Source organism: Drosophila guanche, unplaced genomic scaffold, assembly GCF_900245975.1.
Source record: "Drosophila guanche unplaced genomic scaffold, DGUA_6, whole genome shotgun sequence".
NCBI lineage: Eukaryota > Metazoa > Arthropoda > Insecta > Diptera > Drosophilidae > Drosophila > Drosophila guanche.
Window position 1 is genome coordinate 7,533,785 of NW_022995748.1, and position 23,284 is coordinate 7,557,068.

The 23,284-nt window shown below is 48.6% G+C and overlaps 1 protein-coding gene across 2 annotated transcripts in view; it reads right to left on the reverse strand.

Moving 5' to 3' along the window:
- The window catches only part of LOC117584287 (homeotic protein female sterile), a 27,860-nt gene extending 5,766 nt beyond the window's left edge, over positions 1-22,094 (reverse strand). Inside the window, exon 1 of one of the 2 annotated variants that reach the window (XM_034273105.1) lies at positions 21,419-22,094. In XM_034273105.1, the coding sequence (XP_034128996.1) occupies positions 21,419-21,457 (39 nt within the window). In that variant the 5' untranslated portion in view covers positions 21,458-22,094. The remainder of the gene's footprint in view (positions 1-21,418) is intronic. The other variant, XM_034273106.1, reaches the window with a different exon arrangement.
- Positions 22,095-23,284: the final 1,190 nt, after the last annotated feature.

Below are 23,284 nucleotides of genomic sequence, written 5' to 3' on the forward strand. Positions count from 1 at the left end.
TATGAAACATTTGTCTTGGGGCCCCCCCCTGAGGCACTTAAAATTTTTTTCCCTTTTTGACAGGAAAATTTTTTTCATGTGCTTGCCAGTCCCCCCCCCCCCCCCCCCACCCCCCACTCAGAGAGTGAATCAAATATTTGTTCTATTTCTCGCACACACACACATATCATACTGTTCAATAGGCACACACACTTATAGAGAGAGGAAGAGGGAGAGCAAGAGAGAGAGAGCACTTGTCGTAACACATCATGTGCAATTTCTTTTAATTTCTTCAGCACGATTGCGTAGTTGGGTTTCGAATTTGAATTCTCATTAGACTAAGTTGTCAGGCCACAGCTCGAGACCGAGACTGGAGACCGAGACTCGAAGCGGAGCGAAGCCCGAGACTTGAGACTCGAGACTGACAGTTGCCACCCGCCCAGACCCTTTCTGGGCCTGTCTCAAGCATCCACCTCCCCCGAAAACCAATGTCGTAACCACAAAAACTTTCGAGATACCCCCAAACCCCCATAGAACATAGCCAAGGACTGCCTGACATGAGGGCCAGAGTGGGAGTGAGAGAGTGAGACAAAAACTAATGCATATGTTTAGGCATTTTAATTTATATACGACAACCACACACACACACACACACAAAAACACACACAGACACTGAGGCACATGTAGAAACCGAACTTCTAAGAAAGCTCACACATACGCAACCTCATCCACTACCCAACCCCAAGACAGGGAACCCCAATCCGAGAACCTAAGCCCCCGCAACCTTCCGCCTACCCCGTTGATAAAAGCAACTTCCATTTCATTTAAACTACAATTTCCTTGACAGGGAACAGAGGCAGCCCCATGGCAAAGGATTTTGCTTGCCTGGGACTTAGGACTCTACTCTACTCTGGGCTGTGAAGGGGGATGGGGGCTGCTAGAGTCGGGTGCAGGGGTCTGGCAACCCTTTCACGCACTTATGAGTTAAACGCAAATTTTCTTAGCTGCCTTTTAGGCGCTCCGTTTGTAGGGGGAGTGCGATGCTGCCTCGTCTGGAGAAATATGTCATCGGCAGTTGGTAGAGGCAGAGGCAGAGGCACTGGCACAGGCACTGCCACAAGCTCAGGCGGAAAGGAGACAGAGAGAACGATTCCTGGCTCGGTGGTAATTCATTATGCGTGTGCTTAGAGGCTGTTGGCATTGTAGTGGTGCGCCTGTGCCTGTGCCCAGACGCCGTCGAAGTCAGAGTCGAGTCATCAGGCATGAGCAGGGGCAGGGGCAGGGGCAGGCACATGTTCTTCCTCCACCCCATCACCTCGTCAGTTTGTTAGTTTTGGGCTGCCTTCTGCATTGAACTCCAGTCTCGTTCTCCTACTCCTGTTTCTGTCCTGATGCCAAAGCCTTTACTTGTAAGATGCCACAAGCCCGCATATTTCTGACATTCAGAGCGACTACCCCCCACACTCCCTCTCTCATCTTCCTGATACTTTCAGGCCCACTGCCGCAAAAGGGTTACAATTTTGTGTGAGACTTCAAAAGCAACTTTCCCATCTCGGAGACGAGTACGAGTCGAGAAAATGTTGTGGCAAATGGAAATAAATGCTAGGATTTATAGCCCCATGCATTCGGGTGGGTGCGAGAGCTGCTCTGCCTTGCAGGTGTTACTCATACGCCTGCTGGTGGGCTGCTGTCAGCCTCAGAACAAATTACTTGCAAAGAAAGGACCTTCCCGCCCATGCCTGCTGCGGGCAAAGTCAAGGTTGCCGTTGCCCTGGATGAGCCCCCGAGCTTAAGTCATGCAAAAAGAGCTCAGTCGAGACTGAGAGAGGAAGAGGGAACGAGTCCCGAAAGCAACCCACATCCCCGAGACCTCATGTCATGTTCCAAAGACTCCCGACGGAGTAGTTCCGTTTCCGTCTCAGCTGTGGACTCACAAAAATGTCTTTGTCCACTGTCTTTGTCCAGCCAAGGTCTCCCTCCATCTCCATATCCATCTCCATCTCCATCTGTTCCTTGTATCGTTTTAATTAATGGAAAATTTCTACGTTTTCCTCTTATTCATGTGGTTGTCTTTTCAATAGCCAATGCTGAATGCCACTGCCACTGGCCAAGGGGTTTGGCTAAAAGAAACTGAAAGACGTCGCCGGAGCACTGGAGTTGTCTTGAGCAGCTACAAATTGCCATTTGGTTTGCTTCGTTTGATTAGAAAGTTGACTGGGGAGTTGTCTCCGTAGATGGTGTACTGCAGGTAAATTGCGATTGGGAGAGACACTGTAAAGACAGACAGTGAAAAGTGGAATAGCTCTGGGGTACCCTTCCCTGTTTACCAGGGTCCTGGCAGGTCCGGTGGAATTTCCACTAGAATTCCAGTGGAAGCCAGACACTTTTCCTCTACCACAGATAGGGCGACTTCCAGTGCATTTTGCACTCGCATCATCCCTCGCATGAATTAAATGCATGCACAACTATAGAATATATACAAAAACAGCCATCTAAAAAAATTACATCCACGCTGCACCGCTGCAGCCGCTGGTCAAAGCAATTACAAAAAGAGAGCGGGACAAAAATGGATGCTGGGTTCTTTTGGGTGACGTCCACTGGTGGGAGGCCATTTCCCAATGAAAAAAATAAATAGAAACATAGAAAAAATCAGCAGAATCGGTGCGGGTGTGGGTAGGAGCCGTTGGGGTAGTGTCAAATTAGTTACCAGTCACGGGCTTAGCCTGAGGGCGATGGCGATGGCGTGCTCGGGTGGGATAGCTCTCAACAAATACGAGGGTATATATGAAATATTGAAAGGGATATACATAAGTGATATTTGCGCCTGTGTCTGTTTACATAGGACTTTGTATATGACTCTGGTACTTGGGGGGAGTGTGTGGAGCAAGTTATATATTTGTTCGGCGCCCCAAAAAAGGTCCCAGCAGACAGACCAAAAGGCGTGCGATGAATCAGGTAATAACAGGCTTAGCGCGATGGTCCAAAATGGGGATTGTGGCTGGCTGAACTGTGCATAGATTTACAGACTCCTGATAACTATTGTGATTGACCTGATGAGTACTGGGAATTACATGATCTTTGGCGATCTCTTGCCCCATAATATCTCTTTTCATTTGCCTAGAATATGTGCATGTGCAGGGGCACGTCATTGTCACTTTCTGCAGCGCTGCCGATGCAGCTGCAGCCGCCGCTGGCAATGGCAACACCGGCAGCACTCATACCGCGCCCCATGTGTGCGCCATTATAAAATTTTAGCGTTTCCGCTGAAATTTCTATTTTATTTTTTATTTTTTTGCACCACACGCACAGCAGCGAGGGGTGTGGAGGGAAGTACGGGAGGCCAGTCGAAACTTTGCTGTTGTTGCCTATGTTTGTTGCAACTAAAAAGCGAACGCTTCCTCAGGTGCAGGGCACAGGGACGACGGGAATGAGCCGGAGGGGATTGTACTTATTTTAATGCTTTGCCTTTTCCGAGAGAAATGAACAAAAGTGCCACAACAATTGGCAGAAAGAAAAGAGAATTCCATGATTTTGAAGGAATTCTTTAAAATGCTCTTTAAAATGTATGAATAATAATAAATGCAGAAGTTTTCGCGAAACTTTAATTGAAAAGATTCTATAAATAAATTGTTTGATTGATCTAAATATAGATTTTTTTGGCAGAGATAAGTTTCCGTATAAGTTTTTGTAAACAAGGCCAATTTTAATGACATATTTAATTCATTTTTAAATACTTATCCACATTTATTTCAACATATTCTTCTTCAGAGTTATCCTTTGAAAGGGCATAACCAACTACATTGTGCAGCCAACAACAAACGGAACATGAAATGGCATCAAGGCTTAGGGAACGGCTCTATGTCGATGTCGTTGGGGGGTGCTGGGAGTGGGTTTGGGGTTTGGTGTGTTCATGGGGAAGTAAGGCTTTTCGCTGAACCCTAGTTCTCCACCTCTCCTCTTTCACCCTTCGTTTTTGATAGCATTGATGATGTTTTGGTTTTCTATTTTCTACCCGACAGTAGGCAGCATTATTTAACGAAAATAAAAAAGCAAAAATCACTCCCTCCCTTACTCCGCACTTGATTTGCTTTTTTGTTGGGCTCGTCCCTCGCTGCTGGCCACAAAACGGGTCAAAGTTACTCACATCGAACACACACACACAAACGCAGACCGTGCCACCGATTTTGGGGGGGCGTGTAATCGTTTCGCCTGTTACATACATTTTGGGGCCACTGTAACTAACGGTACATGCCACTCAATCGCACAAAAACAACACGCCGTCAGACATGCGGAGCGGAGAGGAGGTGCCGTTGCGGCTGCTTTTTATGCAGCACGCGAATATTATTTTCCGAGCGCCATAAAGTATGCAACATTTTGTTGACCAACGCGTAGCTAGCCGCTGAAAGCTGGCCAGGACACGAAGTGAGTGCAGTGCGTCCAACTGGATCGCTACCTACAGCTCCTTGTCTGAAGTGATTAGTTTATGATGTGGCTAGAAAGAGGCGAACGAGACAAAACGGTGGAGAAGAGGGACAAGAGCAAAATGGCTGTTAGATTCCTTTCTTTTTTGTTGTTTTAAATCTTGTTTACTTGACTGGGGGAACGGGATTAAGTTTAGACTGACTGGAATGCTGGTAAGTAGCCAATAAAATGTGCAGGCGAAATTAATGTTGGGAGTTGTTAATGTTGTTGGAATTGTCTTCCAATGATTAAAACTGTCTGTCTCTTTGAACTAAATATTCACATCTTTTTACCTCCCAGAATATTATCTTTTACATTTTTGCTTTTAGGATTTATTTTCCTGTTCCCTGGGAAATCCTCATTTTATTTTTCAATTATAAAGTCAAATTTCTCGCATTCAAAGACCCAAAAGGTCTGCACTCTACACTGTCCTTTGTCGCGGCTCATTTGTAATTTATCCCCTTGGACGTGCCCTCCTATATGATTCTCCCCGCATCACACTCCGAAATTGAAACATAATATTGTCAGACATTGATGCCCGTTTCCTTCAGCAACCGCAACCACATATGCCCCTCTCACTCGCTCCCTTTTTTCCGTCTCTTTTCCGCTCCTATGGTTTGTGTCTCTCTCTTTCGGCACTTAACCACATCGCCTGCCATGCCATGCCTCGGTGGTAGGCCCCATACCACCTCAATCTGACTGAGAGGTGCGTAAATAAAATAAAAAGAGGACGCCTACAAGTATGTAAAGAATACCCCGCATATGCTCGGGGATGCCCCATATGGACCAGTAACCGAACAACAGTGGCAAAAGGCAGGAGAGCGACTTCTTCTGGCTCTGCAGCGATTTTTAACGCTTTTTGCACTTGCCATTTGTTCAACGGCCTTCCCAACTTTTTCCCTTATTTTTTGCATTTCTTATTTACAACAACCACCTCGGGGGATGGGGATGGGGACTGGGAATTTGACTGGAGCTGGAGCAGGGGCAGGGGCAGGACCATGCTGATCAACGATTGCAGGATGCGTGCCCGATGCGAGAGTAAAAAAGAGAAAAACACAGACACAAATGGCAATTGGTGCGCACATATTTTTAAAGGCGGAGCTTTTTTGGTCCTTTTTTCGCGCTCTGCCCCGGACACGCAGCACGCACCGTGCAACGCGGCGCTCGGCTGGCTCGGCTCGGCTCTCACTGGACAGCAGCATCAGCAGCCGCGACGCTGTTCCATGTCCGTATCGGTGTGTAAAAATATTACGCATACGAAAATATACATATAAAGGAGAAAAAAATAACGCGGCCCGACGAAGAGCGAGGCAGCGAATGCAGCGAGCAGCGAGCAGCGAGGGGCATTATTATCAATGAGGCGGCATGCCACCAACTCATCGTTTTCCTCCAAAGTAGGCGTAGTTGCAACCCGTTCCCGTGCTAGGGGCAGGGGTTGAAAAAATGCAGGCTGGAATGCGCATACAAGGAAATCTACTTACTCATCAGCCCGGCTCCCGACCAGGCCAGACATCACAATTAATGCCGCACGGCCCACACGAAAACGCATGCTGCCGGGTGGTGTTGGTGCCGCGTAGGGGCCATGGAGTTTGGCCCAGCTAATGCCACCCACTCGGACTACCAGCTACATATGTACATACTACCCTCTCCCCTTCGCATCAGCCCGCTCGGCACCCGCAATAATTTCTACACCCCTTTTTGGACAGCAAACAAAAATTGCATTTTATTTTTGGTTTTTGCCGCCACCCAGTGAACATATATCCGTGAGCGCCCGAGCTTCTTTTTTTTGCAACCCCTACAAATCACGCTTCCACCCTCTACAGCCCCCTCATTTACTGCCCCCAGCTTCCCACACCACTGTATTCACACGCATGATGCGCCCCGTTAGTCAATGCATTAGCTGAACATCCAAGCAGCCTGCCCCTCGTCGGGCCAGGGCCAGGGCCAGGGGCTGGACAATGGACAATGGCTGAATGTGGAAAGGGCAGCGTGAAATCGCCTGAAAGCAGGCAAATGTTTTCCCCCTGTAAATAGGCAGAAATGGTTTCTGTTTTTTGGTCGCAATCATGGCAAAAATACAGGGTTTCTGCCCCCGCTTGATGGAGCTCGAAATGTCGAGCACTACAACTTAATAATTATTTGAAAAGTATGTAAAAACCAAAGGAAAAACTACCTGTGTCTGCAACTGGAGAAGACTTTTGTTTACAAAAACAATAAACTAGCAATTAGAGCGGAATAAGCGGACACGAAATTATGAGAGAAAAAAATGTAAGCCAAATATAAAGAAACAATTAGGATCCATACCCAATCAACTTCTGCAACTATTCTTAACGTTCCTTTTTTGCTTTAAGGTAGGAAGTTTAATAATTGTTATCCGATACCCTAACAGTCCACATTATCTGGCAAGTAGCTTAGAATGCCTTTTGGCACTCACCAAAGCTTTGTTCTATGAGGTCTATGCAAAGTGCATTAACTGCCGCTTATTGTTTGCTGAGCTACTTTGTCTCGCCTTGTATAAGCGCCGTCCCGCATGCGTGGGCTCACGCTGTTGCATGCCTCATCTGCCAAACCAGTTGGCATTCTTTGAGGACTAGACCAAAGCCAGCACAAGCTGACGGGGAGCGTGTGCCGAGAGCTCGAGTTCCGTTGCTGATTTGCGTTTTGGATTTGCATATGAATTCTCATCCTGAAGTTGATGAAGATGGCGCAGGTAATGATGATGATGATGATGATGTCGAGGACGATGGTGATGAGCGGAATGCTGTTGACGACAGCACGTCGGCACTGCATTTAACTGAAATCTATGGCAGACCCACAGCGCCATCCCTCGCCGTGCCTTCACGCACGCATATTACACTTACGCCGTGTGTGCTACCAGCCAAGAGCATCGTTTTGGGCATTAGAAATGCCGAGACTTTGTCACTTCAGGTGTGAGGGGAAAGCCAAGCGCCAGTCAAGGAATGAGCCGCTGCAGGGGGTTGCATCCGATCGACTGCCCCTAAGCCCTGTGCGAGGGTTGGCTCAAGACAAAGCCAAGTCAGCGTGTCTGTGTGTGTGACCCATTTGTGTGTATTATTGGGGGGAAGGGTCGTAGACATTCCACAGGGTTCACCTAGAGTTGGGTATTTCAGATAGATTGAACTTTAATTCACAAAAGCGCAATTAACGCAGGAATCTATGCTGGAAAAGTGGATTTAAATTGAGTTTTGACTTCGATTTTGGATGGTCGGTACAACAAATCGGGTTGGTTTCTTTTATCCTGTATATTAATGCAGGTCCTGCTTTTTCTATGCCACACCGCACACCCTCCCTCCCTCCCTACCGACCTATGCTGCCTTTTTATTGATTATTTTTATGCACCTGGCTATGCCTGTACACATGTACGCATATATGTATGTGGAAAGGTGTATATATTTTATAAAAAATTATTTGAATATGCAAATGCCAGGAAAAGAATCCTGGACTGGCCAAGCATTTAATATTTTTTTCCCCCACTGAGCATTTTGCCTATTTAATTCATTTTGATTTCATTCTGGTGCGGAATACCTGTTCCGCTGCGTGGCCGGGATAAAAAATAATGTGTACACCGTACACGGACTTATGTAACCGACTGTGCGCGCACAATGGAATAGAAGTGGAAGCGGGTGCTCAGTGCAGCTCCATTAAATATTAAACGCATGAAATATGCATTAAAACAAACTAAAAACGTTGCCGAACTACGCTGCCAAAAAATCATAACAAATTAAACAAAAGTCCAAATAAACATAGATTTCAAATAAAATATTATATACACAAATATGTGGATAAATTTATAAAAAAAATACTCGCTGCTGCCGGACTGGACGCTGATTGATGCGGTTCGCTGTCTTTGACAGTTTTTGCCATCCATGCAGCAATAAATGTATTTATAAAAACTAAAGAATAGAACGCAACGCCTATATAATGGCATGAGAAAACATGCTGCAGATTGAAAAAAATAGCACAATCCACAGTACATGCTGCCAAAATAAATATATCGCATGGCGGACACAGGAAATGTTCGTTCAGAAATTCAAATATTTTAATATTAAGGCAAAAACCATTTTTAAAAGCAAGGTTTTACAATCGAAAGTATCACAATAAAGTAAATTACAAGAAATAATCATAAGTTTGATAAGGAATTCCAGATACAGCCGTGTGGGACTTCAATATTTACTTGAAATTTACAAATAAAAGTGGACCTTGTGTTGGTAAAGTTATAGGTTTCTTTTTTGTCACCTTCGTTAACCTTTTGGTTGGTCTATCTGGCTGGTGAATAGAGCCCCCAGCAGTGTACCCCTATTAAAAGAAAACCTTGTTAGGGAAACCCATTAAAGTGCCGAGCAAAGTCCCGACTCCTCTCTCCGTGTCCCCGGCAGTGCCAAGCAATGTGAGAAATCAAATTCAACTTCCACTGGCAGTCAGCCATCACGAGTCTCATTGCAATCGGAAAGGAGAGAAGAGGAGTTTTCGATGTGGGTGGGATTCCCCATACCTTGGCCCATCGTTTCCCCCATCATAGACATCGCCTTCAATCGAAACAAATCATAATCAAATCGAATTTCAGTTGATTTTCACTCGCAAAGACAGTCACAGTGGCTCAGTGGCCTTCTCCATCCTCCCCCAAAACTAGATAGAGAGTTTCAGAGCCAGGACGGGACTCATTTCGAGGCAAACTAAGTGGGATGGGATTGGATAGTGGGTGGGGGAGAGCAGTAAAAGGAAATCGCAAACAGAAAGAAGAAAGGAAAAATCGCACATAAAATTGATGATAAACCGTTCCAAATAATATTTTCTTCTTTGACGCTTTGGGCCAAGCATCCAAGGAGGTAGCTGGCTGATGGTAGAGGGTTGGGTTCCCAGTCTCAGGCAGCGAAGCAAATGCTGCGTGGCATTCCAAACTCCAAGGCCCCGGATTTTGGCAGAGGAAATGCTTCGAAGTCTGAAGGCAGAATGATGAATTATTTGCTGCCTCTTACGTTAGGCGTCAAAGTTTCGGTGGAAGCGGGGCACGGATCGTATTGTGGCGTGAGGATGGAGGATGGAGCTGGCTCTGGAAATGGGGCCTCCGGAAAAACATAAAAATGAACGCGGAGCCCAAGCAAACGCTTCACGGAAGGTGGAACCAGTGGACCTAGCCAGCCAACGAACCCGTCCGCCCACTCGCAAATGCTTTTGACACAATTTGTGCCACTGTCTGAATGTGGGCGGAGCTGGGCGAAGCTGTTAGATAGATGGTGGCTGGGGCAGGGGCCAACTGGATTGGGTTTGGTGGTGTCTGCTGCTTGAATGATTTTTAAACGAGGCAAGAAATCCCAAAAGATGCGGCAAACGTTTTGTTGGCAGGAGTTCACGTGGGGTTTCAGCCCTCCTCTTTTGGCTTTCATTTTTCCTTTCCTTTTTTTTTGTTGGTTTGCTGGTGATATTTTTCGTAAAAACGGGCGGCCTTTACGGCCAGTTCCCAACCTCCTGTCCTTCACTTCCTCTTCCTCCGCCACCCCCCAGGCAGCAGATAATACAACAAATATTCTGGCTGTAGCCAGCGAAATAAAAAAGTTTGTTTTTATATATTTTTGGCTTCCACCATCGATAGAAGGGAGGGCAGAAGCTGCAAAAGGGTTCCGTTCCGGGGTCAGGTCGGTTGCTAGGTCTCAGACTTCATTTCAAAGAGAGCTTCGGGTTAGCTGGTCCTTCTGGGTGAGGAGAGCCAGAAAGCAGCAAAAGGCCCGAATGGGGTTCGGTTCGGTTAATTTCCAAATGAGAACTCATTTTCTAAAAGGGTTTAGGAAGGAACTCACTAAAGAAACTCTTCGAAAATGAGCGGATCTGTAATGATAGTTTATAAAGTGGCAAAATGTCGAGCAGCGAATAGTGGAAGAAGGAAGGATCTATCCAGGTTGAGTTCCATGAAGAGAGTTTTTTCTAAAACTCCGTTTTGGGGCTGCAGTCGATGGCCGGCGCCATCATAATCAGCAACGCCTTACAGCCAGGACAGGACTCGACTTGGCTCGACTCCACGCCTCTCCTTTCCTCTTCCACACGCATCCCTCCCCATCCCTACCCAAAGCGCACTTGAGTTGTGCCCCAGCGCCTGAAAGTTGGCAACACGAAATTTCCAGCAGCGCTGGCTTTGGCGGTTTTACAACCTTCGCGTGTCCTCCAACTCCTTGCTGGTCCCATACCCATCCCCTGCTGGGAGTTTAGCACACCTAGCCGCGACATCGTCTAGCAGCGGCAACCTTCACAAATGGCAACAATTTCAATTTCTCTGCAGCCGCCGCCTTATCGCACCCTCGCACATATGTGTAGAAGGAAGCCCGGACCCAGAACGAGAGCCAGACGCAGACCCAGGCATGGACCCGTACCCGTACCCGTACCCGGACCCATGCCCAAAGCTGAGCACATCCAGAAACCCTCTTGGGCTCCACCAAACTTTGCAGCTCAAAGTTACCGATTTGCGCCAGGGTGCAAAAAAAAAGAAACGCTTGGATGGGAACGAAATTATTACAATAAGGCAGAAAAGTTGGAGGGTCGCTGGGTAAGGGAAGCGGATCTCCCCCGTCCCCCGTTCCCGTAGAGTGTGGCACTGCAAAAATGCGTAGCAGATTAGCGATTTAGGGATGTGGAAAATTCGTACGTCTGCCACCCCGTTGCCCAACTCCACATCTTTGTACGAGCAGCACACACCGACGGCTGGAGCGATATGAAAAGGGTTCCAGAGCCAGAGCGTCTGGCTGGGAACTGTTTCGAGAGAACTTGCAACGAGGAGCAAGCGCTAAGCTGCTACTAACCACTAAGGCAACAATTTTCGAATCATTTTAGCAGTTGGAGTTGGAGTAAGCTACCCAGAGGATCTCTGTGTATTCACAGAAATATATTATTCGGGACACAAAAACGAACGAATTTTAGTAAAATGTATGGATGGTATTTAGCAGACAGTCCCCTATTTCCGCAGTGCAAATACCTCAAGTAACTGAGACTGAAGACAGATGTAAATACGCTTTACAAAGAGTTCAATTGGGAGCGAGATCAGTTTTAGATCGAGCGGAGAAGCAGACACACACGTCGCTTATGGAAAAGGGAAACCCATGACACAGTTCTCATAAAAGAATATATTAGAATATATTTGATGTGAAGGCAACATAGTCATTGAAGTGCAAATATTTATTCAGGCTCCAAAGTTTATGTTGCACAGTGCTGAGCGGCTCCCCTTACTCATTCACCGGCATTCGCGAGTCCTAGTGGCTGCCTCCTAATGCTGCTTTGATTAAAAAACGCAGCAGTTTTTAATTTGTGGCAGTGGTGAGCACACGCCCTCGCCCTCGCCCTCGCCCACATGCACGCGCTCGCTCCCCTTCCGCTTGGCGATCCTTTGGCAGAGACAAAGGCAGAGGCAGCCAATGATTGAAGTGTATATCCTACTTTTCAATTGCCCCAGCCTTGGAGGCTGCTGCCCCCTGCTCCTTGTTGTCTGTCACTGTTTATAGGGACACACCCCTGGCCGGAGGACTAGCACCAGCAGCAGCACCAGCGCCACCCTGCCACCGCAGGACTATAATTTTTATGTTACCCATGCACTCGCCTACCAATTAAAATGTCTGCAACGACAACGGCAACGTTAGCGGGCGAGGCAGCGTCGGATGTGCTTATGTCGCTAATAAACCGTATTATTAAGTGCTTGGTCGGGGCTTGGTGGGGGCGTGGGCGGGGGTTGGGTTTTGGGGTTAGACTGCATGTTGCACCCCACCCCACCCCCGTCCTTGCCGCGGCAGAGTGTGGATGGTGGATGGATGTGTGGGCGGTGAGTGCCGCGGCTGCCACTTTCAACTTCCGCCGGCAAATGTATAATTCTATGCCACTGCACTGAAGTTTTTTCGCCCACCCTCGCAGTCGTCCCACTTCCAAACCGTAGCCCCTCACCGCGAAGCTCATCTCCAAAGTCCCCTCCGTCCATGTAAATTAATTTTAAGCTGCTTAAGGTAAGAGAACATTTTTCATTTCGTTCTGTGCGGCGCGTGGCAACAAAACTCCACTTCATCGCCATGGAGCTGCCCCCATTTTAAACATTATGCAGCAATTTTTGCAACAAATGCACCAAAACGGGGCACCGCCAAGGCTTATCAAAACTGCCCCAGACAATGGCCCATAGTTCTCCCCCTCGAAGTTCACTCACAACAATGTGTCTTACATTTTGACAGAAGTAAACGGTTGAGTTTCTTGCTTACCTGCAAAGAGAGAGGAGAAAAGGGAATAATTAGAATACAATTTATATTTTTGTATACCAAGAAAATAACAATTAAAGAAAGGTATTGCTAGTGTTACTCGTACCACAAGAGGATCTTAAAGAAATGTTTAAATTAATTCAAACTATGATACATTAATCACTACTCTCATGCGCTTGTAGTCATTCAAATCATCAATATACATATCATGTTTGGTAATACAAAATATTATTATAAAATAGGGATAGTTTAGTTCCAAGTTGGTTACATGATACACCATCTGCCATGAAAACTCTTATCCCTGTGTAGCCCTCCATCAATTCATGGCCCATCTCCGAGCTCTCGCTAAGAAGTGCATTCGTTTGCCCTCCCATTCATCATTATCGGCCCTTTCAGACTCCGCCAGCCTCTGGCATCGCGCTTATAGAGGTCAAAAGTAAGACAAACAAGCGGTCGAGCTGGGGCTTGGGCTGCGGGAGTTGGGGCTGATATTTTGGGTAACTGGAACTGGTGCGGCGATGGCAGCAGACAAACGCGCTGATAAACTTTCGACCCCTGCTTCAAAAAAAGTCCCCGGCCCAATGCAGAGGGGTGTGGGGGGTTGGAGATGTGCCACGGGTTGTTGTTGGGGTTGAGCCTGCAATGGGGCGGTGGTGGTAGAATTTATGTGGGTAGCTAGACGGCGAGGCGAAACTTTTGCATTGAATTTGAGCGGGGCAAACAATTTCTCTATTTTTTTGCGAGTAGTTTTTTGGGTTTTTTATGCACAGAGCTCTCGGTTTAGCGGGACGGGGCGGTGCAGTGTGGCTGTGGGTGAGGGTATGCCGTGGAAAACAAAAGGATTTTGCAGCTAAAGCGAACGGATTTTTAGTTAGTTGTTATTATTTTATATGGCCAGAGCCAGAGCCAGAGCCGGAGCCCTGCGACTCGGACAACTGCAACTTTTGCCCAGCAATCGTCCATCCATCGTCCCCTCCATTCCTCCTCGCAGAATGGTAGCCCTGGCAACGCCTGGGGATGGGGATGGACGGCTAGGGGTGCTGGTTCCATTTTCCTCTTATTTTTTGTTGTTTGCCCCTGGAATGTGCGCCAAAGCATAATAATAAAAGCGAAAGGAATGATGGCTAGAGGGTGGGACTAGGACTGGGCAGGGGTAGGTGAAGGCAAGGAGTAACATGCTCGTTAGCCCCGGCTAGAAAGAGATACCAAGAGAGGAAGAGAGATACAGAGAGAGAGCGGAAAAAAAGGAGCATTGGGCAGCAAGCGCAAGGAATAATCTAAAAAATGGAAACCCAAACGAAACGCAAGACAAACTTTGCTGCCAGCGTGGGTACAAAATAAATGAGGGACCGACCGGCAATGGGGCAAATGGTGCTGCGAGGAGCGTTGATGGCACTGTGGATGGAATGGATAGGGGTCTGGGTTGGGGTTTGGCGAAGAGCGGTCTCGGTCTGGGGCTGCTGAAGGACTCGTCGCTGGATGAGAGCCACGGGCAGAACTCGAACTTAAAATGGACAAACGTGCAAGGGCACGAGTGTGGGGAGGGGCACGGGCACGGGAAAATGAGCTTGATGAGCAAGGACGCCGACGACGACGACGACGTTGAGTACAGTCAGAACATAGACGGAACCAGCAGTGAGGGGAACGGCAGAAGGCAGCCTGGCAAACGACGTTCGCGTGAACTAGTCCGCCGTAGTCCGCTCTTCTTCCAAGAGCAGCCAAGAGACTCCCTCCACTCTGGCTGTGTGCTCACAGAGGAAGAGGGTTCCACACCCCTACACGCCCCCACACCCCAAGTTTATGTACAAAAGCGAATAGTGGCGGGTGGGGGTAAGTATGTGGCGTGTTGGGGGAGGAGTGGCGGATGAGCAAGGAAATTTTTGTATAAAAATTGCACTGGCAAAGCAACCAAAGCGCCAGACTACGAAGGGTATCCAAAGGGAGTGGCTGCCACAGGCTGTGTAGGAAAGGGGGCAAGGACTGGGGTGGAAGTGAAAGACTAACGAAAGGGTTAGGTAGGGGTTGAGTGAGGGGTCGGGCATGGGTTGGGCTAGCCAAACGTTGTCTGTGCCCGGTTCGGTGCGGTTCTAGAAACGGGGTCCGTCCTGGACTGTAATCCCTTCTGTGGAATGGGCCTTCCTGGAGCAAGGGGGGCGGCTGGCGAATAAAAAACTGAGTCAGCAGAAAGCATCAAAGACAGGACACAGCAATAGTGTGGGGTAGGAACCTTCCTCCATGCTGGACAATGGATAAAACACATCGAAATCGTACCACAAAAAAGCAAAAAGCAACACCAAAATCACTATCACTATTTGTAACACTATTCTCATTCGAATAGCGAATGAAGTTCTCGAATGGTTCTCTTACGGTTCACTGAATTTATCCCACTGTGCAGAGCGTAGAGTGTGCTCCCATCCCCATTCCTATCCTTAGTCGTCCGTCGAGACTGTCCAACTTAGAGCTGGCTGCCGCCTGCTTCTTCGACGTCTTCGTAGTGGAAAATAAAGGGCACGTTCTCATAAAAGCCCCTGCAGGATAGGACTTTCTCCTCTCTTTTTTTTCGGAGTGCTTCCCTCGGTCGGGTTGAGTCGGTCCGTGTGGGATGTTCCGAAGGAGGACAGCGGAGGACTGCCTGTAGGAGTATGGGAGCGTTAAAAGGGTACAAGACAGCGTTCTCGTTGAGCGCTGGTCCGCAGCAGAAATGTTGCTGACTTGTGCCCGTGCCAGTGCCTGGCCTGGCCTGGCCTGGGACAAGCACCACGGCAACGACTGCGACTGCGACTGTGAGGCTTGAGTAATTCAATAGGGGGGCCCGAGAGCAGCGGAGTCTAACTACACTACCCCGCCTCGGAGAAAGTTGCCGGCACACGCTACGTGGCGTATTTCATTAGCAGTTGTGTTGGCGGGTGGGAGATGGTAGATGGGAAATGGGACTACGACTGAAACTGAGACTGAGAAGGGGACCTCTGAGTACTGGTACTCGCGAGCTAATTTCGTTCGTAGGCTTCCTCCAGATAGTAGTTGTAGGTGTGACCTGTGTGCCGGAGTAAGGCTTAATTGTCTATTTCAAGCGGCTAGACGAGGGTTGATTTGATTACCCCCGCCAAAGAGGGTATGAGATGGAGCAGGAGCCACTATTTTAAAGTCGGCTGAAGCTTAAGGAAGTACCCTTTCATCCTTCGCTCATTCTATCTTCTTCCACTTGGCGTTTCCTCATTTATTCATTACGGCGGACTCTGCATACATTTTTTTTTCAATATTTTGTGCCTCGAAACTTTTACCCACGAGTCCTCGACGAGCTGGCAGCCCTGCAGAGTTCTCTAATTTGTGTTTGAGTTTCTTGTGTCCGAGGAGGACCGAAGAGGAAGTAAGGAACATTGGCGCAACCGGAAACCTTTATTTTTTCCTACATTTCATCCTCAGCGTTCTTCTTTCTGCTCTTCCACCAGCTGGCACAGGGACTGTAAGTGGAGACAGGAGGAGCGAATCGTCGGCATCGTTGTGAGTCAGCCAAGGAGCCGGCCAAAGCAATCCCCTGCCCATTCCCAGAGCATAAAACTGGCAGCCGAAATCTTGCCAAGCAAAAAAATAAGAGTCCAAAGCTCCCCCAAGAAAACAGAGAAGGAAAATACAATGAAGTCGAACGCCTTGGCTAAGCGGAAAGTTGCCTGTCCAACGGGTCTGGGCTGCGGCTGCGGGCGGGGACTTGGGCTGTGGCTGTGGCTTGGACTTGGGTGGGTCCTGGGTACCGGATTGGGTGTCGCTCGAAAGCATGCGAAGATGAATCGTTTCGTGTTGCCGTTTTGAGCACTCGAGTGGGCGAAGTCGTGGGGAGTACCAGAACTTGGCTAAAGGTTATTGCCAGCGACAGTTGTGCCTTGAGGGGGTCGCTTACAGAATCGGAAGCAGCGGCGGCAGCAGGCCGAGCGCTTTAAGTGTGTTCCATCGGCACATCAATCGTGGAGCCTCTGCCGGACTCCACTCTGGCAAATAGCGTTCCCTCATTTTCATTAAGAGCAGCAGCAGACCCTCTTTGGTGGGTGCTAGGGGACGTTGTCTCAAGTAATAAATGTAAAATGTGGCTGATGAAACACTGCACAAAGACGGCACTGTCGGGGTACCGGAGCATACAAATTTTTAGATGTTGGCTTAGCTCATCAGCAGCCACAGCCAGATCCCAGGCCAGAGCCAAAGTCAGAGCAGGAAAGGGAGAGCTCTCCTGAAGCAATAGTGGGAAGGAGCAGCAAAATGGAAAATAATGAATGGTAAGCAGAAGATTGGAGATGGGGCTGGGAATGGGAGTGGGTATGTAGAGCTGTTTCATACTACAACATGACGTGGGTTTCATTTGTATGCTGCCTGGCGGCGACAGGAGGGGGACAGTGGGTGTGTGTGTGTGTGTGTGTGCGTGTGTGCCGGCACCCCTTTAAGATGTCTCGGGTCTCGAGTCCCCGGCACTAAAAAGCATCACAAACTAACTAAATACGAGTGTGTGCGGGGTGTGCGTATATGTGTGGATGGTGGCTTTTAAGCAAACGTCTTTACCAAGTGAAAAGCCCGAGGGGTAGCCATCCTTGGATGGCTGTGGAGGCAGAGCAATAGCAGGAGTGGGAGTGGGGGAGCAGGCATCAGTGGTAAAAGCCAAAAACGTAACCTAAAACTGCAAGAAAATTAACCAAAAATACTAAGCCAAAGTCGAAGACGCACACACACACACTTGAGGACAGACATGTGTGGGTTTTGGGTGTGGGTGGGATAGGCAAGGGTGCGTCTCGAGGATGAGGATTGTGCCTACCAAAAGTGTAGCACACAGTTCGGGGCATAAGTGGGGGGCGAGTGTCTTTGGCTTGGCAACACGGAGACAGTGAGTTGAGGAGGAGGGGCAGATGCAGAAGGAGAAGGAGAAGGAAAGCTGCCAAATGAAGGTGAGGTCGAGGCGCTTGTGTAGAAACTTTCGGCATTGTTTTTGTGCTTCAGATCCTGCTCATTCGTGTGTGTGTCTGTGTGTGTGTGTGTGACTAGATTGAAGGCGGCGTCGCTTGTCGGGGCATCCTTTTTGCCATGTGTTCGTGTGTGTGTGTGTGTGAGTGGGATTCGTTTCTCTGCCCCCGCCCCACCCAATCAGGTCTCTTTCTATCTCTATCCCTGTGTGCGCCCCGGGTTTGGGGATGAGCCAAGTCTGGCAGCAGCTCCTTCTCCAGCCTCAAGCCATCAGCCACCAGCCACCAGCTACCATCCAGCAGCCCCATCCTCTAAAGCAACTTTGATTGTGGCTGAAGCTGAAATACATCGTTGCCTTCTTCATTTCCTTCTGCCTTTGCCTTCGCCTTCGCCTCCGACACCGCCTCTACCTCCACCTCCACCATCACCTCTGCCTGTGCCTGTGCCACTCTTCGTCTCTTTTTTGGCCAGGCCAAGATGGAGTTGAGTTGGCAGATTGCTTGTGCGACTCTATAGGTGTGGGTGTCTCTCTCTATGTGTGTTTGTGGGTGGGTGAAAATGTTGCTGGGTTCCCCGTACGTAAAGGCCTTAGGGGGGTGGTATGCTTGGGTTTTTTTTTCGTTTTGGGGTTTTGTAGGAGGAAGAACTCTTCTTGGTGGGGGAAGGATTCAGACCTGATGGCTCTTACATCAGTTGGTGGGCGGTCGCAGGTTGGGTGGGTGTGTGAGCATTGGGATTTCTGCGGAACCAAGACACTGACAGAAATGTTTAGTGCATCGATTTGGAAGGATCGATTAATAATCGATTATATATTCAATAGTTATCGCTGCTGATGGAATGCAATTTAATGCACAAATAATCTTATGGGAGTTTGATAATTTCAAATCAATTACAACTCATCGATAAGAGGTCGATGTGGACCTCATCCATAAGTAGAATATGATCTGAGAGACATTCCAGTATTCACGGATCACAATCCTCAATGATGCAACTCTCATTGTTACTCAGTGTTTGGGCATAACCCGTCGAGCTTGTCGGTTGCCCTTAGCCAAAGTCGTTGCTGCAACCGACTCCCTCCCTACCGTTACCGCTACTCCATCGCCTAGATCATCCACCCAATGTCCTGTTCCCCCTCTCGCCGTGTCGTCTTTGGTGTTCTTGTCATCTATTTCTATTTTCGAGCAATGGATGAGCAGATGAGGGTCTTGGGCTGTCTAACTTGTCTGTTTGTATGATGCGACGCAGCCATATAACCACCCCCTGCCCGAGTCCCTGTCCCATTCCATTCTCCATTCTCCCCATTCTCTCCATTCATGTGTGTGCCACCCGCTTCGCTCCTCATGTGCGCCCGTGTTTGTGTGTGTGTGTGTGTGTGCAAAAAACCGTAAGCAATTTTCCGTAACATCTAACCGAGGTGGAGAGCCAGGCCCCAGTCAAGACTGTCGAAAGACGTCTCCGTCGTGGCAAAAGTTGCTCCACCCCAAGGTCCTACCTCGTTCTCATTCTATCGTCTTGCTCAAGCTCCAGCTATGTCTCCATTCCCCTGCCTGTTGTTGACGACATTGACTGGTTCTAGTTGAGATTCTCATTCTCGTCGACGTAGTCGCCTGCTTCGATTCGTTTGGCACGTTGTCTGCCTGCGACACTAATGCTGAGATGTGTAACTTCCTACCTTCGATGATGGGTTGATGACTGACTCCCAGTTTAGCTCTGAATCTAGCCCTGACTTTGCCGGCACCCGATACCAAATCATGTTTGATTACAGCTGAGTAGCATAACAATTTATGCCCCCGATGGGTGTCCGTGGAAGCTGCAAACTTTCAACAAAATCTTTAAGTTTCGGCGTACACCCAGGGAGAATTTTGAGACTCGAATTAAAGACGCTGGCCCTGGGCGCCGCCCCACACACGGTGATGTCCTGTGGCGGCTTATGTGCGCTTAAGCGTAAATCTTGACCCACCCACAAAGGGTTGACGGGCCTGGGCCAGGACCCGAAAGTGGAGTGAGGTTTCCTTTGACAAACATGAGCACATACATGGTGGTTCAACTATTTATATACAAATGCCGCTGACTATATACGAAAGTCAATGCTTTTGTTGCTTTGACGCTGGGCTTGGGGGCTCGCCCCGGTCATGGGGGTGAGCTGGTGAGCTGCGACGGGGGATTAGACCACCCTATAAACAAGTAAGAAATGGAAACTATCTGGTATCAAACGAAGTTTGGATGCTCTTTAGTTGCTGCCAGTTAGATACTTTAAAAAAGAAAAAAAACTATTAAATAACCTCACGCTGTACATGAATAATCTTTCTCGAGGGTTAAAGATGGATTGCTTGAATTACAGGTGGAGTTATTTTGAAAGTCCAACAGACCCTCTTCAACCGCATTAGGACAAACACCCTACCACAAACACACACACTCACAGACGTACACACACTTACAGAGCAACTTTAGGGGAGTGCTGGTCAGTCTCTGGACTCGCTTTGTGTCTTTGCCTTTGGGTGCGTGTGGGTGTGGGGTGCGAATGTCTTGTGGTGGGGGGCGGTGCGGTTGGGACCAAGAAGCAACTTCTTTTGTGGCGGCAATGCTGGCGCACAAGTTTCCCCACACCGTCGCACCCATTTTGCCGTTGCCATCGCCATCGTAATCGCCCTCCACTGCGTCTTCGTCTTCGTCATTTGATGAATTACCGTGCGGAGCAAATGTGCGCCCTTCGCTAGGGGTGGTGTGGGTGTGGGTGAGGGTATGGGTAAGGGCATTGGCATGAGGATGATGATGAGGATTGGGCTGTTACGGTGAGTGTTTCTCTGTGTGTGTGTGTGTACGCTCCGTTTCATTTTCGGCGGCTAGCCCCCAGTCGTGCCGTGCTCCTAAGCCAGACACCCGTTGCCACCCGTAGCCTCTGCCCTGCCAGCAGCGTTGACAGAGACACGCACCCTTAGCCAAGTCTTGCCCCAGCCTCAATTCGCGCCTCTATATACTCGTTCCAAGGAACCAGCACAGACACCGCTACATTTATGAAGCAGACTCCACACGCAGAGACACAGTCTCTGTACCGACGTATATCATTAGGGTGCCTCTTCCTACGCCTCTACACCTTTTTTCCCCTGTGTATTGCATCACCCTCTGAGACCCATCTAGGCGCCTTTTTATCCGAAAAGGCATTATGAGCAGGTCTTCTTCTGCGAGTGCTGCCTATTCGGTGTATTAGCAATATTTTTGCGACTGTCTACGGTTCTTCCGCTCTTTTTTGCGCCCACCTCCCCCGATATATGCTTGTATTTTTTTCGAACTGTTTATTCTGCGGCTGGGTAAATGTGTCTGGTCTGCGGTGGGTCTAAGGAAGGGCAAAGGATGCTTGTCTTAGTGGAATGGGAAAATTGATTTCATATTGGTCTGGCTGAGAGCAGAAAGAAATATTTTTATGGGACCTGAAGCAGGTTGTGAGTAATATGGTGAAATATGAAAGTTACACGATGGGAAACGATGCGAATATGTTTGATTGCTGAATAATTGCTGGGGACTTAAACTTATTCATCACATTTCATTCAATAGGTAATGAAAGTTTGAGGTTTGATTAGACAATGTTTCCCCTTTTCAACAGAAATAGTTTACAAAGTTCAAAAACATTTGCTGCCTCAATTCATGTCATACATTTTCGGCTTCACGCTCCTATACAAAACGAAAGAGTTCAATTGCCTTGCTGTGCGCAAAAGATTGAAAACCTTATAAACTTCCTATGCTTCTAGAGCACCTAGGGATATGTGAAGTGTACATCCAATATCCTTAAGAAAACTCACCTTGTGCAGCAACACCGAGGCTTTTCTTTTAGATGCCATTTTCGTGCTGGTGGTGGTGCCTCCGCCAGCACCTCCGCCACCGCCACCGGTTGCCGATGCGGTACGTGTCGATGTTTTTGGAGTTTTTCTCGGATTCTTCGGAATTTTGGCAGATTTTTTTAACGCCGGCGTCGGATAAGGAAATTGGCCAAAGAAAAAGGCGTTGAACAGGCGGAAACGGTGCCAAAATGCGACGATGTCAAAGCTGCTGCTTAGGCAACTGGTTTCTATTGGATCTTTAGCACTAAACACACTTGTAACTTCCGCTTGAGTTGCCCAAAGACCGGAACGGATTTCTCGGCTTTTTGGCGGGTTTTTCTACTTGCACAACAACTGACAGCTGACGAATCTCGTCAATATCTATGCGACTACGAGTATGAGTATGAGTATGAGTATCCAGTGAGCGCGATTTGGCGCGACGAATGCAACAAGCGGTACACTTTTTGGCACACTTTTGTATCGGGTGGTTTTCGAAATGCGACAGATACTTGGAGGGAGGGCGGGCGGTTCCTGTTTTGAGTTGACTGTGATTTTTTTTTGACACTTTTGATTTGCCAACGGTTTTGGATCTATGTTTTCTGTTCTGTTTTGTTTTATTATCGGCTCAGAGCGCTTCCACCAGGGGCGAACCAAACACGACGAAAGCCAACTGCTGACTGACCAAAACAGAGACAGACAGATGGGTTTTGGGCCTCGGTGGCTGCCGGCAGCGGCGTCGACTGCGGCATCGAGTGTGTGGCGTCGAGTGAGAGCGCGAGCGAGTGAGAGGCGATAGGTGGCAGCGCCTGCGCAGTGCCTGCTAGCGGGAATGTGGGACGCCGTCGAACGTGCGTGTGAAAGGCGAGCGCCAAAAAGTATTCAACACATTGTGTCCAGGCGGGCAGTGGCAGTGGGCATGGCCCTCTCTCTATCTCTATGCCCTCGCCAGCGAGAGCGAGGGATATGAGTACAAAAACAGAGAAACGCCGATAACGCGACGCTCGGCGTCAACGAACCAAGCGCCAGAGGTGTGGGGGGCATGGAGGGAGCTGGAGCTGGCATCCAGCCGGATGGCGGCGCGGCAGATGAGTTGACAAACAGCTGAGAGCCGGAGTTTTGTGAATGGAATGGGATGGGAAGGGATGGGAGGGGGAAGGCCATGAGCATAGGCATGGGTAGTGGGTGACGGCGCTGGGCGGCAATTATTTTTGTTGCTTTTTTCTCCTTTTTTGTTTCTCGCTCTTTCGCTTTGGTTTGGCTCGTTTTTTTTTGTGTGCACGCGACGCCGACAAAAATGCAACAACAACACAACACAGAGAGCGTCCCCGTTGGGTGGTCGGGGAGAGTTGAGAATGTGAGTGGGTGAGAGTAAGTAAATGAGTGGGTGGTCAGAGGCAGAGGTTCGAGGACCGTTTGTTGCTGTTGCTTTTGTCTTTCTTTCGCCGGCATGGCGAAAAAAAGGCCGGCTGGATCGTCATCGTTGTAGAGTGACTGTGGTGGTGTGCGGTGGGGAGTGTGGTGTCGTAAAGGGGGATGGAATGGGTATGGATGGGTGGTTAGAGGATGGGTGGACTGTTGGCAGGGTCGGGGAATATTGTCGGCGTTTCGGATATGAAAAACGCACAAAAAATATAGCAGGCTGGTCGGTCGTCAGGAGCGTGGGCTCTGGCTGATGGAGTGGGAAAGGGAGAGGGCCTGTGGACCGGAGTCGGGAAAAATAAATGAGAAAAATATATGAGCCGGCTACGTTGTTGCTCTCCTCTCTCTGTCTCTCTCTTTCTCTCTCCCTGTCAGTGCTGCTCTATGGTGGCTCTCGCTCGCTCTTGGGTTTCGTCGTGTGCCTGGGTG